Raw genomic sequence first — 23,946 nt, forward strand, 5'->3', positions numbered from 1 at the left:
CTATTAGCATAGATGAATTTCTCTTGCTCTGCTCCAAGTATGTTTATTAAGCTTTTTTGGGGGGAGGGGATTTATCCCAAGTAAATGTGCTTTGTCATTTAAAATGCCAAAATTAGTATAACCCAGGTAACTTAATCAAGAGTCAATGAAATAAAGAGAGCCAGTTTGGTATAGTACAGTGGTGGCGAACCTATGGCACGGGTGCCAGAGGCGGCACTCAGAGACCTCTCTGTGGGCACGCGCGCCCTCACTGGGTTTTATAAAACCTTTTCGCTTTAGGCCTCTGCTGCCATGTACAAAAAAAAAAAAGGTTCAATCAATCAGTCAATTTCAACTTCTTGCGGGGGAAAAAAAGATCTTGCAAAGTTGGAATTGATTGATTGAACTTTTTAGTCCCACCCAGTCTGCCATTACCACCATAGCCACACCCACCCAATGGGCCACACCCACCCTGCACCCAACAATGCATAAGTGGGTTTTGGATTGCAGTTTGGGCACTTGGTCTCTAAAAGGTTCGCCATCACTGGTATAGTAGTTAAGGCACCAGGCTAAAACCAGGAGACTTATGAGTTTTAGTCCTGCCTTGGGCACAAAGCCAGCTGGGTGACTTTGAGACAGTCACTTTCTCTCAGTCCTAGGAAGAAGACAATGACAAATCACTTCTGAAAAACCTTGCGAAGAAAACTGCAAAGACTTTTTCCAGGCGGTTACCAGAATTCAAGATTGATTTGAAGACATAAAAAGAAAGACTATCCTCACTAAACATCAGACTATGTACAACAAAAGAGCTATTTCTTTTAATGAACGAAATAGCCCCACTTTCAACACTAGATAAATAGAAACTGCAGAGTGACCTCTGGACTCACCAGCTCACAATTACGTAATTTGGTTTGCACAATTTCCAGATTTTGTTCCTCCTAAAAATGCCAAAGGTCCTAAAAAGTCAACCCTTTGTGCCAGCACTGAGCTCCTCCTGGAGCTATCTTTGAAATAGAGAAGGAATTAGAACAAGATGAAGATTTTCCCACAAAAGATCTTTGCTTGGAAATGTGCATATATAGTAAGCCCATATGAGTTCTTCAAAAGCACCCTGGTTTTTCCCTTTAAAACAATAGGTGTCTTTTTGGAGGCTGAACAAAAACTGTTGTTGGTTGTTTCTGCAGCTATGTGCAATGAAGTGGCTGTGTGTGCAAAAGGCAGCCAAGAGCACCTTCTGAACCAGTTCTGCAAACTCGCAAAAAGACACCATCACTTCACTGCTTTCAAGAGGGGCTCCTGCAGAGCCATATGGTACTTGAAGGCTCTGTATGAAGCCCATCATAATTTTCCAGTGACTTATAAGAAAGTGAAGAACTGGCACTTTTCCACTTTTATGAACAGTATAGACTTGAACACAAGCTCCTATCAGTATTTCTGCCACCCTCTGGGTTTCTGCTGCCATTGTCCTCAGCAGCTTGGGTTGATAAGAACAATCATATCCAGGGCCTGACTCTTTGAAAATCTCAGATTCTCTACTCTGAAGTACAGAAACTTCTAGAGGAAAACCACTGAAGCTGAATACCTCAAGAGTATAAATCAGGGGTGTCAAACTGCCGGCCTGCAGGCTGGACGCGTCATCTGGAAGCCGCGCCCATCCCATTGCCGGCAATGGCAAAACCGTCCCGATACATTGTGCGACGTCACGTGATGTCGCGAGTTTGACATGTCTGGTATAGATAATTCTTGACTTACAACATTCATTTTGCGACCGTTGGAAGTTACATGGTCACTGAAGACTTACAACTGGTCCTTGCGCTTTCAACTATTGCAGCATCCCCATAGTCACATGATCAAAATTTGAACATTTAGCAACCAGCATGTATTTATGATGGTTGTAATGTCCTGCTGTCATGTGATTGCCATTTGCAACCTTCCAGCTGGCCTCTGATAAGCAAAGTCAACAGAGAAGGCGGATTCGCTTAACAACTGCACTGAACCACTGCTGTGATTTGCTTGGCAAAAAGATAATAAAATGCAATCATTTAACAACCACATTGCTTAGCAAAGGAAATTCTCACCCCAATTGTGGTTGTACATTAAGTTTTATCTGTATCTTCCATTGAGCAAACTGTTGGCCCCAGGTGTCAATTTTTCAGAGGAGGAAAAGGAGGAGAAGGAGGAGGAGAAACACTAGTTTGTCTAAGAAAAATTCTTACTAAAATTAACTAGTAGCAATTGATTGAGAACTTTTGATCTCTCATAACATGATTTATTGGTAAATCTGAGCTGCTAGTTAAGTTTCCCTTAGTATTACCACATATTAACTTTTCAACCCTAAAGTTTAAATCAGAAGGTATTTATTAAAGACATACGAAAAGGGAATCCAAGGGAAATTCAGTGGTTTTAAAAAAAATAAAAACGCTTGGTATAGAATAGAGCAATTATTGAAAAGCCTTAGGAGTCACAAGGGACCTGTGAGATCTTGAGGTGGCTCCATTGTTGCTGTTAATATCTAATCTCCTGTATGTCTTATGATTTTAATTTTTTAAAAAATAATGATTGTTTTATATGTTTATTGGCTGCCTGTGGCCTTCCGGGTGCGCTTTAAGGTGTTGACTATCATCTTTAAAGCGCTCCATGGCATCGGACCCGGATATCTTCGAGACCGCCTCCTGCCGCAGAGTACCTCCCATCGACCGGTACGCTCCCATAGAGTGGGTCTCCTCAGGGTGCCGTCAGCCAGACAGTGCCGGCTGGCGACCCCAAGGGGGAGNTGCAGGACTGGCCTAGGGTAATTTTTAGGGGGGTTTTAATTATATTTTAAAATTCGACAAATATTTAAATATTCCTTTTAATTAATTTTAAATTTGTATTGTTTTGTATGTATTTTAAATAGATTGTCAGCCGCCCTGAGTCCTACGGGAGAAGGGCGGGATATAAATCCAAAAAATAAATAAAAAATAAATAAATAAATAAATAAATATCCTTATATGCCACCTAGAATCACCTTTTGTGAGGTGGGTGGGCATATAAATTTGATATAAATAATAAATATGTATATACAGTCAAAAAGAACAAATGATCACTATGGAAAAATAACTTCTGTTTCTGATTAGTTTGAGCTTGGCATTTTTCTGTAGAGATGCTACAGAAGATCCCTGTCATGCAGCAATGACATCTCAATCCAGTTCTCCGTGTCCCTTTCAATCTTTTTTTAAAAATCAATTTTGGATTTTCTCCACAATTTCCCATTCTCTGTGCAGCTCTTCATATCAGTATTTATAATAGTTCTGAAATAGCACTGCCAAAGGATTAGCAGGGTGCCTTTGAAAGAATGAATTCAGTTCAAACGATAAATAACCAGGAGTTTCACAGAAGAGAATCAGTGAGACTGATTAATTGGAGGAGAATTTTTGTTCTTTTGGGCATTGGAAGCAGTGGGCCCCACAGGAATTTCTGCATTTATTTATTGGTATCCTACTGCAGTACAAAAGCCATCTTCAGAAAGAATAAATAAGCCCAGTTTGGATAAGCAGCAAACACCCTTAGGCTCTGCCTACTTGAGGCTTCAGCTGTCTGAACAGTACATTAGTTTTTAAAATCCAAGTGACCTCCTAGGACAGGGGTAGGCAACCTTGGCTCTTTTATGACTCGTGGACTTCAACGCCCAGAATTCCACGAGTTGAAGTCCACGAGTCATAAAAGAGCCAAGGTTGCCTACCCTTGTCCTAGGAAGACCAAAGGCTTTCTACAGTATTTATACTAAACTTGGCAGGAAACCCATTTCTGGGGATTCCTGCTCTGCTACCAAGCAGTGGCTGGATAAAGACTGCCATCTTGTGAATTGTGTCTTGCACTGCAGCAAAGTGATAATAGAAACAAAATTAAGAACTACAGGAGTAGGTGGTATCTGGTGTGAAGCAGATTGTCAGCCCTGATTTATAACTATTGAAATATTTTTGAACAACCAGGGCTTCTCCTGTTGTCTAATCTGGAAACTATTGGTTAAATGATAAAAAAGCATTTTTCATGGCAACAACGTTTTTAAAGGATCTCATAGAGTCCATCATAGCTTAGATTACTGGGATGAAGAAACCTGATTATTTATGCAATCCCAAGTGAGAATCTTAATGTTTAATCTTTCTGGGATTTGGAAAGTGAGCAGAGTTGAATCTTTTCCTAGGTTTGGATTTTCCTAAAGCTGGAAAGGGTTATTAAGGCCATTGAGTCTAAGTCCTTGCTCGGTGCAGGAATCCAAATTAAAGCATCCCTAACAAACGGTTATTTAGCTTCTGCTTAAAGATACTAAGCGAAAGGGAACTCTCCAACTCTCCAAGCAATTGTTTCACAGCCCAGTTACTCATCCACTTAGGATTTTTTTTAAGCATCAACAGGAATCTGTCTTCTGTGTCTATGGAGAGTCTCAGTCATCCAGATCAGGGTTGTCCCAAAGGTGCTTTTTCAAAAGGCAACTGGACTTTCTTGTTTTTTTCTTGAAGAAATTTCACTTCTCATCTGAGAAGCTTCTTCAGTTCTGACTCAGAACTGCAGAACTGAACGAGCTTCTTGAATGAGAAGTGAAACGTCTTCAAGGAAAAAGCAAGAAAGTCCAGTTGCTTTTTGAAAAAGCACCTTTGGGACTGCCTTTTGTGTCTTTCACTCTGAAATGGAGAACAGTTTTGTATGACATATTTTCAGGTATTTGAATACTGCTAAGGAAACACCTCCTCCCCAAGCCCCCCCACAAATTTTCTCTTTATATGAATAACCATAACTGACTCCATCTCCCTTCTTTAATCTTTATTTGTAATCCCCAGTCCTTCACACCTTACTCTGGACTTCTTCCAGTCTGTCTAAACCAGGGGTGTCAAACTCACAATGTCACGTGATGTGTCGCAACATATCGCAACTTTTTTTCAATTGCCGGCAATGGGTTGGGCGCTGTTTCGGCATGATGCCTCTGGCCCATGGGCCGGCAGTTTGACACCCCTGGTCTAAACCATTAAAGTATAATGCAAAAAAATGGGCACAGTACTGGAAGTTCTGTCTGACCAATATCGAATAAATTACAACTATTAACTTCCTGTGATATAAAACGTATTCAGCCACCTGGGCACCAATTTTGCAGCCATAACTCACTGCTGATTCCTAGTTTGAATATATTATTTTTATTCACTTGTACTCTGTGTTTATTATTTTACTTAAGGCACCAAACATATCCAAAACACCTTCCTCCACCTCTTTTCTCCACAACAAAAATCCTGTGAAGGGGGTTAGGCTATGACAGACTGACTTGCCCAAAGTCATCTAACTGGTTTACTATTGAATATCCAATTATTCCAAGCCAATTATCTCACACCTACACCTGTGCGCCGATTTTGTTTCCTAAGTGAAGAACTTAGTGTTTGTTTTTGTTAAATTTCATTTTATTACTTTTAGCCCATTTTATTAATCTATCAAGTTCAGTTTGAAATTTGTCTTTTACAGTACTATCCCACTCAGTTTTATGTCATTTGCATATTTGTTAAGCATTCTTTCCACTCTTCAGCTAAGTCTTTAATAAAAATATTGAAGAGTAGAGGCCACAGAATTGAATCCTATATTACTTGATGCTACTCTCCATTTTGATAAGAGATGATTAGCACACTTGGCATGATTTTCGGCCCAACTTTCTTGATCACACTTCTCTAGTTTGTTAATTGTGGAAAGAAATTATTTCATCTTCTACATCATTAGAAACATGAACTGTCTTGCTTCTGAATCTGATTATAAATTTATTACTGCAAATTTATACACACTTAATATAGACTAATTCCACTAAATCTAATGAGATGCCAGAATAGACATGTCTTGCATATATGCAAAGAAAAGACAAAATCTGTAGCTATTTCAACAAAACCAAGAATTTTCTATAAACCCAGTCTGAAATGTAGCCTATTTCTTATCTCTTCACCTTTTTGCATCTCTCACATACAGATTCTCTGCCTATTGATAAGGTTAGTCTCTAACACTTTTGTAAACATGAGGTTGAGGTCAAGCCTTGGTGACCACATGGATACAACCATAGAGTTTTCTTGATATCAGAATAGTGGGGACTATTGCTTTCTTCAGCTTGTTTCAACTACTCAGTACAGCTTATAATTCGAGGATTTCCTAATTGTCTCCCATCCAAATATATTTGGACCCTAAAATGTATTAATCAGGTTTAGTGCTGCTTCCCACCCCCCCAGTCTGTTAGGTGTTACCAGCTGTGACAACAATCTAAATAAAAACCTGCTGATAACAAAGACAGTATCAGTCAAGGGTGGCTCATTTAAACCTATATGCCAGAAGCACAGTAAAACTTAGTTTTATCAAAGCAAGTTTACACTGTTCTAATTAAGCATTTTGTTACTTGCAATGGCCATCCAAAAGTAAAATATGAAGGCAGTGTGGACTCCTGGCAACTGCCTGGAGAAGTCTCTGCAGTTTCCTTGGCAAGATTTTGGAAGTGGTTTGTCCTTTGCCTGCTTTCTGGGGCTGAGAGAAAGTGACTGGCCCACAGTCACCTATCTGGTTTTGTGCCTAAGTTGGAACTAGAACTCACAGTCTTCCATTGATCTAGAAACTGCAGAGTTATATTAAGGTAATTATCTTTCTATAGTGCCTGGTAGGTTTTCAATGCTTTAGAAATCAGTTAGAAACAATAATAATAATGAATGTATTTGAAACAGCATTTTACATCTGAATGTTATAGGGTGAGAGGGAATCACACATACATACACAAACACATAGTTGAAAATTGTAGTGATTCTTTTCTATGTGAGAAATTCTCAATTGCTAAGACATATCCTTATCCACACTAATGCATAACCTGACTAACTTTACCTAAAAATATTGTTTACTAGTTTGTGTGTTACTCAGTTACATGCCACTTTATGCACATAAAGACCCATTTGCAGCATGTGTCTAGGCATGGGAAGTTACAGCCAACTTGCAGTGCCAAATCCAGATCATGACTACTATCATGACAAAGAAATAAGTGGGCATTTCAAGCAGATTATTTTAATGTTCCTATTTTTAAAAAATGATATCAAATGGTTATGTCATTCATTTATTATCATCATATTTTTACTGCCATGTAGTGGGGAAAGGTCCATAAAGTTATGGGACTGTATTGTATGTCTTGGCTACCAAAATAACTAACCAGTTTTATATACTGACTATGAGGTTTGCTAGAGTACGAAGAAAATTCTTAAACTTAATATTTATATTATAGTAGTCAAGTGTGCTTTACATATGCTGTTCCTGAGTATTAATCTTATTCAAGCACCTCTTCATTGCTTCAATTTGTAGTAAGCTATTTCTATACTCTTCCTATGTGTGTATTTATCACAGACATATCTGCTATTCATTTATTTGTATCTTGCTTCTCATTAGGAGAGTTCCAAGCAGAGGCCTTAGATAGGCTTGAACTAGTTTGGATCAGACGCCATCTGACTCTGGGTGGTGTATAACTAAGAGGTATATCCATATATCCAGAAAATATTTCAGTAACATACACCTCAAAAACTGATGCATGGTCACAAGCAGGATTTAGTGTTTGGATCATGAATCAGGTATATGTGGCACCCCAAGCATGTACACTTACAAAATGCAAAAATAATATTCTTGTAAATTGAGATGGGAGAGCTAGTTTAGTGTCATGGTTAAAGTACTAGAGTAAAAACTGGGAGATCGTGAGTTCTAGTCTCCCCTTAGGCTGGGTGACCTTGTGCCAGGTACAGCCCTAGGAAAATACAAAGGGCAAATCTTTTCTCAAAAACCTTGCCAAGAAAATTGCGGGGACTAATCCAGGAAGTCGCCAGGAATTATAAACTGACTCGAAGGCACACATGCACACACAAACTGAGGTGGAGGAAAGATAAAGATCTGACTGCTGGGAACCCTGCATTTCTTTCGGGGAAGGTGGCCATTTCAAAACTATCCATCCAGATAAGCTGGACTGGCTTCCCGCCAATCCACGGAAAAGAAGCGGCTCGTTCCCCATTGCCATTTCTCTTCCGAGCCAGCACCCTTGCTTCCCCAAGGCAATTTCATACGCTCCATATATACATATACCCTGCACTATTCTCGTATGATCTGTACCCTGTCGAGCTCCTTTTGGGGGGGGCACTAGCGAAGTGGAGATCCTAAAAATATTAAATGCTCCCGATCGTAGAACAGAAAGTGCAGAGGGAGGCAGAGCTCTAAGGCTGGAGAGTCAGGTTCCTAAAGTTTTGCACCACGTCGCGATTCCTTCTCCTTCCCGCCGGCTCAGCGCCGCCTCTCGGGCGCCTCCTTCCGTGGGCTCTCGGTGCCCAGCGGGCGTTTTCCGTGCCTCCCCGCGGAGCCGCGGCTGCCGTACCCAGCGGGGCTCCTTTTTCTGCCTCCCCAGCCTCCCGCCTCCCCCGGCGGCGTCTCCATCCTCCTCGGCCTGGCAGGGCTCCCTTCTCCCAGCCTCGCACCGGCGGCTGGTGGCTTCCCGCGCCAATCCCCTGAAGCCGGGGCTGCTGCAGTGCCCCCTCCGGGGCTGGGGGCGGCGCTGGGCCCGGCCGTCTCGGGGCCGGATGGAGCCTCTTGGCCGGGGCCGGAGCAGCACCTCCTCGGCGAGGCCGGGCTGGAGGGTAGGGGAGGCCGGAGCCCTTTGTGTATGCGAAAGCGGGGATGCTGCCCACCGCCTCCCGGGTAAGGGGCCACCTTCCCTCCCCTTCCCTTCGGGGGAAAGAGCTCATTTCTACCGCCTACAAAGGTGTGAGGCTCCCCCTTCAACATCAGGGATTCCCGGTCGGGGCCGCCCTTCCTCCGTGCCTTGCAAACCCCCTTGCCTTCACCCCGTTCCCTGCGCCCTTACCGCCGCCCTCTACCCTTCTGGCCTCGGGAAGCCCTTCTTCCTGTCTCCCGGGCTCCCCGAAATATTTCCCGGCCCTTTGTTCCCACTTACGGGTCGACCCAGAGAAGCCCCATCCTGACGATCCTCTTTCTCTTCCCATCCCACATCCCCTCGCCTGACATCCTCTCTACCCCACAAACGCGTGCATTTTTAGACTCCTCCCCATCTACTCTAAATCAAAACTGCCCCTCTGCCTCTTTTCTTTTGCTCTTCTTCCTCATTATTCCAAGATTCAGTGTGGGTGTCTCATCTCACCTCATATTCCAGATAAGGAACAACTTCTAAGGGTCACCATTCCCCCCCCCCCCAACTTATGGGCACTCAGTTTAACACTGCCTCCACTTCTGTTTTCTTTAAGCAATAAAAACCACTGATAAATAACTTGCCTTTTTACCGATCTGCCATCCAGTTTTTAAAGTAATAAATTTGTTTTGGAAAAAAAAGGGTGGCGGAAATAATTTTTCTCAAGGTATGAGAAATTATGACTTCCATGTTCTTGATTGAAGGGTTTTTGCATAGAGCATCCTTTATTAATATTGGTCTTTCCAATCTATTTTGATAGCAGCATGTCCCAGATGAAGTTTAGAGTGGGATATGTGGGTTAAGGTGGTATCTTTTACTGTTGCTTTATAAACTTTAAGAAAGCACAAACATGAGCACTCTGCTGTGCATATTTTATTTTATTATTAGCCAATTAAGGCTCAGAAACAAAGATGCAACAGGTTGGGTTAGAAGAAAGTATGAAGGGAGAACTTAAAGTGTTTAGCGCTTATCTTGTGATCAATTTCATTTTCAGGTTTTCTGTTTGCTCATGTGTTAAAAAGAGTCAGTAGAACATGCATCTTAAGGTAGAGGTTTTCAGAGGAAAAAACAAGCATTTTGGATACTATAGTTATAAAAATCCCTTCAAGATATTGGATTGGTAAACCAGTTTTCTTATTTATGAAACTGCATATCTCTGGAGTATAGATATCTGATCAACTAGTTGCAGAACTGTGAATAAGAAGAGATGAAAATGGAAGTAGATGATAACTTTGTAACTCTTTAAAAATATTGTTTTAAAGCATGAAAGGATGCTTCTTGTGGTTCTGTGATTTGTAATTTCTGCTTCTCGCATGCATTCATTTTTTTCCTTCCTATTGTGACTATTAGAGTAGACCAAAGCAGTTATGTTCTTTTGTTCTGTGAACAATACATTTGCTTATATCCTACAATCATTTTTATCTTTGCTTTTTCATTTACAGTTTTTCCAATGTGGATTATAATGTAATAAAAATTATGACTTAGATTTCACTCCAAATCAGTAAGAATCAAAACTGTGAACTTCATTTTCTCTCTCTCTAGAGCTTTTCACCCAATCGCCCCCTCTTCGGTGCATCTGAAAAATGTGGCAGTAGAAGCCAAAAGTGAACAGGAGAAGGAAACTTTAAGGAACAGTCAAGATGGGCATGAGGATCAAGCTGCATAGTACTGACCATCCGAATAACTTGTTGAAGGAACTTAACAAATCTCGATTGACAGAGTCTATGTGTGATGTCACCATTGTTGTGGGTAGCCGTTCCTTCCCTGCACACAAAGCAGTGCTGGCATGTGCAGCAGGCTATTTCCAGAATCTTTTCCTGAATACAGGATTGGATGCTGCCCGCACTTATGTAGTGGATTTCATTACTCCAGCCAACTTTGAAAAGATTCTGAATTTTGTTTATACATCAGAGCTCTTCACAGATCTTATAAATGTGGGTGTCATTTATGAGGTTGCTGAAAAATTGGGCATGGATGATTTGCTGAAGGCTTGCCATTCTACCTTCCCAGACTTGGAAAATTCAGCTGTCACTAAACAGCCTTCTGCCTCAAATGAAAGCCGGGGTAGTGGTGCTTTAGCTGAACCAAATCATTCTCTAGGTGAAAGTCGAAATAGCGGGGAACAACTGGGATCAGAGCGAAATTGCAATATGCATGGTGAAGCAGCCACTGGCTACAAAGAAGATCCTACCAATGAAGTTAGTCACAATTTAATACACCCACAGACTCCCAAAGCTGAAGATCAAGAAGCAACAGGACCATTTACTGGTGCCATGAGTATAATGACCCAGGCTGGCCTCGGTAATATTAGCATGGCTGTTCAAACCACTGTGAACTCTTGTCCGCAGTATAAAGTCCAGAGCAACGGGGATTATAACAAAGGTAATCTTTTTGCCTCCGATGTCTCCTTAGATATATCAACAAGTAGCAATTCCTGCCCCAGCAATAGTGACCATTCCAAAGATCATGTTTTTGGGCCAATGGATGAACTGCAGCTGGAAGATTTGGGGGAAGAAGATCTGCATTTTGAAGATCCCAGTGAAGAGCTCGGTGCGGCAGAGGAAGTGATAGAGCTGAGCGATGATAGCGAGGAGGATATATCCTTTGAGAACGACAGCCGGGAAAACAAGGCCATGCCCTGTCAAGTGTGCAAAAAGGTTTTGGAACCCAACATTCAGTTGATCCGTCAGCATGCCAGGGATCATGTAGACCTTCTGACTGGCAACTGCAAGGTTTGTGAGACCCATTTCCAAGACAGGAACTCTAGAGTCACTCATGTCCTGTCACACATTGGGATATTCCTCTTTTCCTGTGATATGTGTGAGACTAAGTTTTTCACTCAGTGGCAGCTGAACCTTCATCGCCGAGAAGGGGTGTTTGACAACAATATTATTGTCCATCCCAGTGACCCTCTGATAGGGAAGGTCAATTTGTTCAGTGGGGATTTGGCATGTGCTGCCTGTAGGAAACCTTTGGCCAAAGATTTTCATGTGGTTCGTGGCCACATCTTGGACCATGTGAATTTGAAAGGCCAAATATGTGGCATATGTGACCAGCAACATCTCAATCTCTGCAGCTTGATGTGGCACACACTTTCCCACTTGGGAATTTCTGTCTTCTCTTGCTCTATCTGTGCCAGTAGTTTTGTGGATAGACATCTTTTGGAGAAACATGTGGCTGTCCACCAAAGTATGGAAGAAGCTCTCTTCCGGTGTCATTACTGTGGTCAGGCTTTCAAACTTGAAGCTGCATATCGCTACCATGTTAGTCAGCACAAGTGTAACTCTACCTTGGACCTTGTCCGGCCGAACTTTGGTGATCGTCTTCATCAGCAAGCATTGCAAAAGCGGAAGCTGACGGAGAAATTCCTAAATGAGGATGTGGCTCTCCAGAACCAACCTGGAAATAGTAAATATAGCTGTAAGGTTTGTGGGAAAAGATTTGCTCATACGAGTGAATTCAACTACCATCGGCGGATCCACACCGGGGAGAAGCCCTATCAGTGCAAAGTGTGTCACAAGTTCTTCCGTGGACGTTCTACCATAAAGTGTCATTTGAAGACACATTCTGGGGCCCTCATGTACCGGTGCACAGTTTGTGGCCACTACAGTTCCACCCTTAACCTTATGAGCAAGCATATAGGTGTGCACAAAGGGAGCCTCCCACCAGACTTCACCATTGAGCAAACTTTCATGTACATCATCCATTCCAAAGATGCAGAAAAAAACACAGAGAGCTGATGCAGCTATACTGGGGAAGTAAACACTACCTTGAAGCAGCAGTGAAACTTGTTTCAGAATTTTTTAAAATTACTTTTAATGGTCTGTATACTTTTATTTTCTTATGTTTCTTGTAGACTTTTCCTTAAATCACTGTTCTGTGAAACATCACATTAGATGTGTTACTGTTCTCAAAAAAACCATTGTGCTTACCTCCGGCTGAGTTGTTTCAAATGTAAGAAATAAGACCTTTTGTTCTTCATCTAATATATTTCCCAACTCATGACTTCTCCCCTCCTCTCACAGGCTTTACCTGACATCGTTAGAAGATTGATGCTGCTAAGATGTATCAATGCTCCATATCAGTAGGGCTAGCAGGGGAGAAATAGGAAAGTATGAAAAAATGCTTCTGGTTTATTGATGACAAGGTTTAATTTCCAAAAATTAAAAATGCAATCCTAAGGATACTTACTCAGAAATAAGACTGTCTTTGTTTTGAGGGAATTCTTTCCTATTGGTACATGTATTGTAGAAACATCTGTGATTCTTCCTTTCAAAAGTATTGCCTTTTCTTATACAGTAAATTTAACTGTCATGCCATCTAGACTTTAATTGAGAGAAAGCTTACCTTTATACAGTGAAAAACTGATTTCTTGGAATGAAGCTGATATTAAAGGTACAAGGGCTGGATACATTTGGAACTTTAATCAGTCACTGAATCTACCTTGTGTCAAGCCTTAATTTGCATTTGCCCTTTTCCTAAGGAAAATATCTAGTTTATAGCAGAGAGATCAAGATAAAAAGAGAACACACAGATTTTAGGAGGCCAGAGGAAGTGGAGTTTGCCAATTTTGGATTAATTTTCAGTGGAGAATGAAGAAGAATATTATGAGAAACAATTCTTAGTTTTGGCAAGGCACACTTATTTTAGTTGTTCAAACAATAAGTTGTTCAACAATCTGAAGTACTTCTTTCAAAAAAAATTAGGGCATGAAAAAATTGCAAGAGGTAAGGTTGCTGGTTCTTAATGCCAATGTGGAATTCTGTCATTTATAATATGATAAGATGTGTTCGGAGGCTAATTTTTTTAAAGCAATTAATATATTATGCTAGAGCTTGGAATCTTCCTTTTGGCCTACAATATTTATTTGCCTGATAAAATTTAGTAGGATTTATTTCTGAGTAAAGATGGGTAGGAATGCACAGTTGTGTTTGAAAAAAACATTGTTGCCTTAAAATATCTCTATAAGGGGGAGTTTTTGTATGACCTGTAAGCAGGACACTAAATCACTGTTTTTACTTTTTGTTTAGAGTGATTCAGAAGTTTTCTTAACAGTGGCACTTATTTTTACACTTCACAGATTATAGCATTTGTTACATTGAAAATGCCAGTCCTCCTTGCCCCAGCTACTATGTCAGATTGTGACATGAGGAATATAGTTACCCTGGTATCACAGATGTAACTTTTCTAAAGAATTAAAGCCAATTTGAAAATATTTTCATCACATTTAGTTATATGCATAACTTTTTCTCTCCACAACTGAATTTTATTAACAATAAAATGAACAATTACTTTGATAAACTTCTCAGAGGTTCCAGTGGCACTGATTGGCTAATGTTGACTGCATTACCGAAAGGCATCCTGATTCATTCCTGGAACATTGGCAGTTTTGAAAATATTTCCAATATTTGCACAGCTGAAGGTGATGAAAGTTATAGCTCAGCTTATATGGAAGATACCCTATTGGTAGAATTAAGTGTTGCTGCTCAAATGAAGAACTCAGTCAAAACATAGGAGCAGGGTCAAGACTAGTAACTATAAACACCATTTATCTTGATGAATGATTGTTGAATGCACAAATCGTTGGAGGCAGGAATTGGGTTTGGGAAGAAGAACCTTCAACGATTTATTTATAAGGCTGCCATAGTCGCATTGCAGAATTGCCACAAGATGGTAGCAAAGAGCTACATAAAACTTTTATGATTAGATTTTTTTTTAGAGCCCACATACCCTCCCCTACATATTAATAAACACGTCTCTTATTGTTGCCCTCATATAGTGCCTATGACATCACAACTACTGTGCACCATTATTTCCTATACCTGTTTTACATTTGTTTTGTCAGGTTTAATATGTTTCATTATCAGTCCCAAGAAAATCCATTAAGTCTTGCAATTAAAAGAAAAAAGAAAAAACAGCAAAACTATCTTGTCTCTCTTGTCACAATAATCTGATTTATAGTTTTCAAGTTATTCTGATCACATGCAGTTTTCTTCTGCTACCAACATTTTTTATTTTCTTTTTTTAAAAAAAAGTGAATTGTGTGTCTGGTTCTTCCCTCACATCATTCCTTTTTTAAAAAAAAAAATAGCACAGAAGCAGGTTGTAAGTTCTGTCTCTGTGCTAATGTAAGAATATGCTAGCAGAAAGTACAGATTTGTTTTATCAACTGAAAAGGCCAATATATATTTGCTCTGTAATAATGAAAAGTCACAGTAGAGGTTGAAATTGGAGCTTTCTTCCCTTTTTTTTGAGGGGATGGAAAATTGGAAGTGGAATGAGGCGCAACTAACACATTTAGAGGGAGAGCAGAAGACAAAAGGCCTTGATTTGGACTATAGTTTGCTTCATTTGTGGACTGTGTTTGATCCCGCAAACAAGTATAGTTCTGTGATTTCCATTCAACGGGGAATCTGTAGGAAAAGTGCTTATTGAGAGATGGAACAGCTGGTTTGAGCTGGCCCTTGGTATAATGCAAACTACCTCATGAGGAGAAAGCACTAGAATCTTCACAGCTCCTGTTGTGTACAAATGGATCCTTGGGCTTCTATATATAAACACGCTGTTATTAAAGATACAGAAATGTAAACCTGGCCTATGGGAGTGTATGTGTGTATGTATGTAAAAACCGCAGCTCCAGGAATCTCAGCTGTGAAACTAATTCTAGTAGGGCAGACTTTGGGCAGGTTTGCTTTGTCTTTGCATATAGTACCTACCTCTTAAGGATGTTGTGAAGATAAATGTTTTGATATGTGTTCAAGAGAAAAGCACTTACTTCTGTCTTGTTTTCATATCCTAGGAAAATAATATTTCCATAATACATACATTGCGTGCTGCAGATATTCAGATCTTTTTTTTTTTTTTGGTTCCTTTCCCTTTGTGGCCTTGGACCCAACAAGATATGCTGAGGAACTGAACAATGTATATGGCAGTTGGGAATAGCCCGAGGAAATATTAATGCTGAGAGTTATTTGTAATGATCTAAAAGCTGCCCAGGGACTGAACCACTAACCTTCATCTACTGATATGTTAATGGCAGGGCCTTGACCAGGAAGGTGGAACCAAAAATACGCCAAGCCAAAGGATTTTGCTGTTGAATAGATATTAAAGATTAATCTCCTAGTACTGGCTAATCAGGAAGCTTCATGCTACCTATTAATCTTGATGAAGTTGGTATTTCCTCCTTTTCTATGCTGAAAGATGGTTCTTGCCTGGACCTTATCTATGCCCCTACCTAAGGCTGCTGCTACATTTATGTATTTCAGACAATGCATCCAGTGCTGAACCATGTTTCCTGAATAAAAATGTGGCCTTCAGTAGGAGAAGTGGAGAAGACGTTTCTATATATCGCTTGTATGTAGTAGGAATTAATTTATCTTTAAATCAAAGCAGAATTCTACAGCTGCTTTTCTCTGGTTCTCCAGTGCCAAACCTGTCCTCCTGCTCCACAGGGGAAGCCATTGCAGCTTGAGAAGTTTCTTTCATGAACACTTTCTAGCAAAATCATGATGAGTAATTGGGCCTCATAATTAGGGCATTCGGAACCAGATAATTGAGGATTGGCTTCAAGTTCTGAACATCTGCATGAGTTTAGCTTTGGCCAAATAACATCACCTGCCTGCCTCGTACATTTATCCACTCATGAATGAAGGTGGGGAGGAGGAATAATTAAAAATATCTACCTCACAGGTGACAAGTTGTGAGGTGTAATAAATGTCTGTAAAGTGCTTTGGAACCCTTAGGCTTGTAGAAGGACTAAGTATTGTAATTAAATAGCTTCACTCTGTTTGACATGCTATCATTTGTGAAGAATCCCTTCTCACCATTATCGTCCTAGCAGGGAAGGATTTAGGCATGGAACAGGTATTCCAATCTCACGTAGAATCCTTTGAAATAATGAAAAGAATATTTTGGAAATGGATGCATTATTAATTATTATTTTCTGTAAACTCCAGCCCTGCCTTCCCCCTCCATTTCCTCCAAAGATCCAGATGTCTTGAAACGAAACAGCAAAAACAGAAAACTGAGCATTGTGATTGCTGTCAAATCTCTTGGTTAAGTGAATTGTAGGTACTGACCTCTCAGTTATTTAAGTGTTTACTATCTATTTGCTGTAAAGTTTGTATATTTTGTAAAACTTTCCTCCTTCCTAAAGAAAAGAAAGTAGATGTCTAAAATGGTTGTACATCGGATTCTTTTATACTCCATTGTTTGGCACAAAAGTGTGTTTTTTATTTAGAATAATAAAAGTGAAAACTGAAAAGAGTCTCCTGCACCATTTTTCTTGTTTGTAAATGGTGATACATTCTAACCAAGTGCTTTGTTTTAGCCAGGTGTGAGGCTGAGCACATTCTTTGCCTGCAGGACATCACTAATTCCTTCTCTTGTATTTCCAAAGACAGAGGGTAAAGCTGTTATGTGGTGAACTATTTCACTCAGTCAATAGTCTTTTACGCTATACTGAGCAATGCTGATTTTTTTCCCATTGAAGAAAATGTATATAAACCAGTTTCCTATAAAATCAGCAACCTTTATGCCAAGGACTTGGGGAAAGAATAGCTGGGAGATTCCCATGGAGGCAGTCACCATATTATGGCTTGGCACTTAAATACTTACAGGACCACTTACTTCAACTGGATTCAACAACCCTGAGGAGGTGGCTCCTTGTAATATTCCACTTCTGTGAGGTGAAAGAGCTAATCTAACTGGCCTCTAAAATTTGGACATCCCTCTGCTGATGACCTACCCCACAGGTGTCAAACTCGCTGCGTCATATGATGTGTCGAGACGTATCATGATTTTTTGCATTGCTGGAGCTGGGGTGGGAGTGGCCTCCGTATGATGCAACCTGCCCACGGGCTGGCAGTTTGACACCCCTGACCTACCCTAAGCTGTTAAAGAGCCAACTACTTCAAGCGAATTATTGTGGTTGTTATGAGCTGAGGTGGTGCAGTGGTTAGAATGCAGTATTGTAGGCTAACTCTGCCCACAGATCCTGACAGGCCTCAAGATTGTCTCAGCCTTCCATCCTGAGGTCAGTAAAATGACAACCCAGATTGTTGGGGGGCAATATGCTGACTCTGTAACCCTCCCAGAGCATGATTTAAGTACTATGAAATAGTATATAAATGCTATTGCTACTTAGATGTCTCTCTTTTTCATTATTAAGTACTAGAACTGCTATTTTTAACTAGTGTGTTTTAATGGTTTATTATTTGCTGGATGTTTATTTATTTGTTAAATTTATTTTGTCGACTGTCTTACCATGGGGCTATTCTAGGCAGCCTACAACAGTAAAAACAGGAATGAAAAGAAGTGTAAACAACGGTAGTAAAATAATTAAACAATAAAATAATGAGATAAACTGAATATACAGTAATATGGGTGGGAGAAGTAGGAATGCAGGGGGAGAGGTTTCTACTTTAGTTAGCTAACTAAACAATTATACTGACTTGTTTTAAAAGATGAACCAATGATATTTTTCAACAAGAGAGCAGTGGTGTCTGTGAGAGAGGATGGGGGTCAGAATATACAAGATGGTAAGCATAATACTTTGATACAGGTTTTTTGAGGCATGTAAGGCCAATGTGTGTTCAAAAGAGGCAGNTAATAATAATAATAATAATAATAATAATAATAATAATAATAATAATAATAATAATAATAATAATAAAGTTGGAAGGGACCTTGGAGGTCATCTAGTCCAACCCCCTGCTCAGGCAGGAAACCCTATACCATTTTGGACAAATGGCTGTCCAGTCTCTTCTTAAAAACTTCCAGTGTTGGAGCATTCACCACTTCTGGAGACAGGTTGTTCCACTGGTTAATTGTTCTAATTGTCAGGAAGTTTCTCCTTAGTTCTAGATTGCTTCTCTCCTTGATTAGTTTCCATTTGAGTAGAGCAAGGTTTTTCAAGTATATTTTTGATTAGTGCTACCTTTTCAAATGACTCTTCTTTCTAGTTTGGGCCAAGAGAAGCAATTTCCTTCCTAGCTGGGCAAGGAACACTTTGAAATGACCCTGTTTACTATAAAATGCCATGGATCATATAATGACTTTATTCACTAAAACAATGAATAAAGTCATTATTATATGAATATTAACATGGGAGGAAAACATAAAAATGGAGTACATGTAAGCTAGACTAGCTCTCTTATTCCTTCTCCAGCCACACCTTTGATAGGTGCAATAAGATAGCTAACTGCAGCCCAAACCATTTACAATTAAAAGGAAGGAATTAGTATCTTCAAGGGATCAATCAATCAATGAAATCAATCAATCAGTCAAAATGCCACTTTATTGAGTGCAAGACTGATTGAACCCATTTTCCCATTTTTACATCACTTTTGTAAATTTGGTAAAAGATTAAAAGTGCTTGAAATTTCACATAGATTATCTTGCATATTTCTGTAAAATAAAATGTTTACAAATATTTTATAGGTATCTACACCGTACTGCACTATTCCATCGCTGCATTAGGTTAAATAATTATTCTATGCATCCCTTGAATGATGTTTGGATGCAACAATCATAGCTACGTCTCCTTACATTGTTCTTCATTTAAGAAACAGAGAATTTGTCCCTAGCATTTCATTCAGTTCGTTTATGAATTTCTTCTTCAAACCAGTTACGTCCACTTTCTGTACACAGAGAGCCTTTGTGCCTTGTTCAGTTCTTTACAAACATGACCCATGGCCAGTAATAGCATTACTTTGCAAGCATTGAACACTGAAGTAATTTTTTCTTAAATTTATTTCCATACCAGGCAAAAAGTTAGAAGAGTATATCTCAAGGAGGAGGAAAACTCAAGGATAGACAAATGTTCTAGCTGCAGAAAGAGGCAAAGGAAAAAAAAAAGATACATCAGAATCTAGTTTGGAATTTCTAATACAATGAAAGAATTTAGGGTGATGTGCATTCTCTCAGGAGTGAGAAACTCTGCAATCACTTGTGATATAATCTTCTAGAGATACTCTTTTCACATTTTCCTAAATTCACATTTTCACTGGGTATAATTTTCTATTGTGGCGTTAGATAAATGTTAGTGGTTTGGACTAAAAAGACATATGTAGGAATTGCTAGGATTGGATTGGTAGTGTCCCGATTTCCCAGTTCCAAGAAACAACTAATCGAATGTTCACATTAAAATAGGGCTAGCCCAGGGGTAGGCAAACTTGGCTCTTTTATGACCTGTGGACTTCAACTCCCAGAATTCCTGAGCCAGCCATGCTGGCTCAGGAATTCTGGGAGTTGAAGTCCACAAGTCATAAAAAAGCCAAGGTTGCCTATCCCTGGGCTGGACCCTGTTTTATCTTCACAAATCACTTCAGTTCTTTATTTTCATATAGGTTGGAGCTATATTTACAGCTGCTTCAGCTATATGTTGCTCTGCCCAACAATTCTGTTTAACCAGCAGACCAGCATTGAGTTTTCAGAATGTTATTTTCATGCAAAAAGTGAAGAAATTAAGAGAAATACATCTCTTTTCCATAGTAAAATGTTAAAGCGGCATTGCAAGTTTCAAGATGAAGGAAATAGATGAGGACTAATAACAATGTTAGATTTCGATTGATTAAGGTCAGTCAGTTTGACACAGCAGCATATACCGTAATCCTCCTCTCCACCTCATTTTTACCTATATTGACCTTCTTTTCAAATTGGCATTGGCAACAATAACAACAGGTATCCTAATTAAGCCTATCCTTTGCTGATAAGAGAGAAAAATGCAAATACATTCTTATGGCAATGAACCCAAAATCAGAAAAGCTGTTTAAATTGGTTTAAATCTTGTCTTGTGTGATAACTATAGAATGTTGGGTATTGGAGGAAGAGCCATCTCTGTTCTTCTGATCCATCTGGTCTTTGGGAATGTATCTAACTACAGCAGAAATAAGCTTTCCTTGGAAGTTCTTGCTCAGGAAGTTGTACAGAATGGGATTGACCACACAATGGGCAAGGCTGAAACAGTCTATGATATCGTAGAAGAAATACAGGAACTCAAGCATGTAGCAGTGGAGGAAGATATGTGATCCTTCAAGGGTGAGGAGCAGCAACATTAGGTGGAATGGCAGCCAACTGATCAAGAAGACAATTATGTAAGCATAGATGAGGCGGCAGTTTTTTCTGCTCTCTGGCTTGTCACAACGCTTGATGTGTCTGGCGGTCAGTATATTGAAGACTGCCATGATGGAGAATGGGATAAGGAACCCAATTAAGGCAAGAAGGAGGTTGAGACCGATGGTCCACTCACTGTAGGTCTCCAGTGGGGCCATAAAGAAACACATTGGATCAATGGAATCAGTTAACTCCATGTGTACCACCTCTGGCAAAGGGAGGATGGCGGCAAAGGCCCAGATGCAGCAGCAGGCGATCCGTCGCACAAGATGTTGGCGTTGTTGCCAGAAGTGGGAGGAAGTTGTCAGGGAGACATACCGATCAATGCTGAGGCAGGTGAGAAAGAAAATACTGCTGTACATGTTGGCAAAGTAAAAATAGTGGGTGAAGCGACAGAGGAAATCTCCCCAAAGCCAAGTGTAATCAAGCATGGCTTCCAACATCCAGACTGGTAAGGAGAGGATCACCCCCAAGTCTGCAATGGCCATGTTGAAAATGTATAGATTGACCAAGTTCCGGTGGTTTCGGATCTGCCAGTTGACCCATATGACTAAGAGGTTCTCCACCAATCCCACCACAAAGATGATGAGATAGAGAACAAAGAGACATACCCGTTTGATGTTATCATCTAGTCTCAAATCACAAGAGCTGAATGTGTGGTTGAATGCTTGGAAGAGTTCTGTCAAGTTGTGGTATGCTTCATTGAAAGGGGGAAGGGTCTCTGGCTCTCCCATTTTGAGGGAAAAAGATGAACTGCAAAAAAGAAAAAAAAAGAAAAAAGAAATTAGAATGTATTCTTCCCCTGAACCAAGATCATTTATAGCAGGAATCTGATTTTTTAAATAGCTATGGGTTTTACATCTGTGCATGATTGCTGTGTATGTCTCAAAAAGTAATTGGAGTTGGATTACTGTTGATTAAATTGACCCTGTGTGCTAATTTTGGATATAAGTTGCATTTTTATCAAGATGCTGCTTTTGGAGATGTGTGGAAGCTGAAGACATATGACTATAAACCAGCCCAATTATTTTACTGAATGAGACTGATATCCCTTGGCAAACATTGACATCATGTTGATATAGTATCTAGGCAGGTAGGATGGTTCTAGGTAGATTTGTTAGCAATTGTGTCTTTGCTGTCTCTAAATATTAGACATAATATGCTCAGACAAGTGGAGAAGGGAGCTGATTTATTGATGAAAACCCTGGACAGATTCTGGGAGTAGAAATAATTGGCAAGGGGGGACATAAACTTGATAGACAAAGAAAGATAAGAGCTGAAAATGGAGGTGGACGATATAATAGGAGAAACTTCTGATCTAGATGATCTCTCTTTCTATTTGCAGAATCAAATGTCATACATACAGACCCCAGTGCTTCACATTTGTTCCTTATTTACTTAATTAATTTTCACTCCACTGATTGATGTAAGAACTCCTCTAATTAGTAGGATTGCCAAAGTTTTAGTCTCTTACTACATTGGCCAGAATCCATAGGATGCTTCAAAATGGTTCAGTGCAGGGATCCCTAACCCCTGGGACACGGCCCATTACTAGGCCATGGTCTTTTCACAACAGGGCTGTGTGAGCAGTGGGCTGGTGTGCATGTGCACGCAGCTCGACTCACACATGCAGCTCAGCAAGTTGAGCTGTGTGCACGTGCGCACGCTGGCCTGCTGCTTGCATGGTCCAGTTCCCCTCTCCCCTCCCACTGCGTCATCAAGCTGCAAAGGTTGGGGACTGTTGGTTTAGAAGATATATAGATCTGTTTCCGACTAAGTCATAATAGTAACCTATTTTACCAAGAACTATCTACCAGGTTTTCAGAGTTTTCCAGCTCTGCAACATGAGATTCCTTTATGCCACTTTTTCCCAACCTGATTGTTGCAAATATATTGGGGCTATCTTGCATGTGATTGCCATTTGCAACAGCTATGGTATGAGTAATTTGGCAGATGATGGTAAAAGTTGTAATTCAACACATCTGAAGGGCTCCAGACTGGGGGAATAGCTTTAGGTGGAGGTAACAGGATTTGTTCCTAGAATCAAATGCACAGAAAACGCTACAGATGGCTTTCCCCATTTTGCCTTAAACAAAGCTCAGCGTCATTCTTAGCACTCTAGAATAGATACTTCTCTTTTGAGCTTCTTTTCTGTTCCTGTTTCCTCAGGTCTTTTAACTAAAGGTATCACTGAGGATCGTATACCTCCAACAAATGTGCTTTGTGAAGATAATAATACTTCTCTAAATATTTTCTTCCAGTTTGAAAGAACTACTACAAAACTATCAAATTGGCCTAACAGTAGATTATGATTAAATGATTCAAAGGATGGATTTTTATTAGACCAGATGAAAGCACTGGCTGGTTTTTGCATTCCATGGAATTCTTCCTTCAAGAGAAAAATGCAAGGAAAAAAGAAAGTGTGATGTATCTAAAAGTTTGACATATCCTATCAATTGTCAAATAATGTTCAAAAGAAACAAGTGTCTCAAATGAGCTGCCCCCCCCATGTTATATAGATAACTTTGAAACCATCTGTTAAAGAAATTTTCCCAATTTAAAAACAAACAAACAACCTTAATGTAATTTTAACAGTTGAAACCAGAATTGACATATAATGATGGATACAGCAATTTCCTTCTGAAAGTGCCTTCAACTCTATTTAAACAAACAGACAAAATATTTGCTTCTCTGCAATTTGGGTGAAAAAGAACCATAATTTTATAATTATTGATGCCGATAGGTAAAAAGCACATTTTCTACAGGTCGCTTGAAGGAAGAGAAGGTACTTCATAATCCAAATTAAATCTCCTCCCCCTCCCTAAAAAACAAACTAAGCTCCTAGTAACAAATTTTTTTTTTTTCCCAAAGAATTTTTTTTTTTCCATCATAAAAAACAATCATAATATACGTAAACACAATAACAAAAAACCCCCACCCACCCCCCCCGGACTTCCCAAACCTAATCCCAGGATAATATTCATATAAAAGTAAACAAATACTAATATCTCTAACTCCACAAAATATCTTAATCTACATGAAAAGATAGAAAGAGTAAACAAACTTAGAAAATCTAAAAACCTAAATTATATTCTACCACTCTATGCTTCTTTTGAATATAAACAATCCATCTTCTCCAT

General features: G+C 39.8%; 2 protein-coding genes across 2 annotated transcripts; one reads left to right on the forward strand and one right to left on the reverse strand.

The window, feature by feature from the left end:
• The first annotated feature begins 10,279 nt into the window (after positions 1-10,279).
• On the forward strand, positions 10,280-12,476 carry ZBTB39 (zinc finger and BTB domain containing 39). Its single transcript, XM_015822462.1, has one exon. It carries the CDS (start codon positions 10,333-10,335, stop codon positions 12,430-12,432), a length of 2,100 nt encoding a protein of 699 aa, XP_015677948.1. The 5' UTR covers positions 10,280-10,332; the 3' UTR covers positions 12,433-12,476.
• A 7,512-nt stretch (positions 12,477-19,988) lies between these two features.
• GPR182 (G protein-coupled receptor 182) lies at positions 19,989-21,554 on the reverse strand. Its single transcript, XM_015822463.1, has one exon. The coding sequence runs from the start codon at positions 21,538-21,540 to the stop codon at positions 20,473-20,475; it is 1,068 nt and encodes a 355-aa protein (XP_015677949.1). The 5' UTR covers positions 21,541-21,554; the 3' UTR covers positions 19,989-20,472.
• Between the last annotated feature and the right edge of the window lie 2,392 nt (positions 21,555-23,946).

This window comes from Protobothrops mucrosquamatus, unplaced genomic scaffold (assembly GCF_001527695.2).
Source record: "Protobothrops mucrosquamatus isolate PMUCROS unplaced genomic scaffold, P.Mucros_1.0 scaffold1580, whole genome shotgun sequence".
Classification (NCBI taxonomy): Eukaryota; Metazoa; Chordata; class Lepidosauria; order Squamata; family Viperidae; genus Protobothrops; species Protobothrops mucrosquamatus.

Excerpts from the sequence above, each read along its gene's own strand:
- ZBTB39 (XM_015822462.1), top strand. The coding sequence starts at position 10,333 with ATGGGCATGAGGATCAAGCTGCATAGTACTGACCATCCGAATAACTTG.
- GPR182 (XM_015822463.1), bottom strand. The coding sequence starts at position 21,540 with ATGGGAGAGCCAGAGACCCTTCCCCCTTTCAATGAAGCATACCACAAC.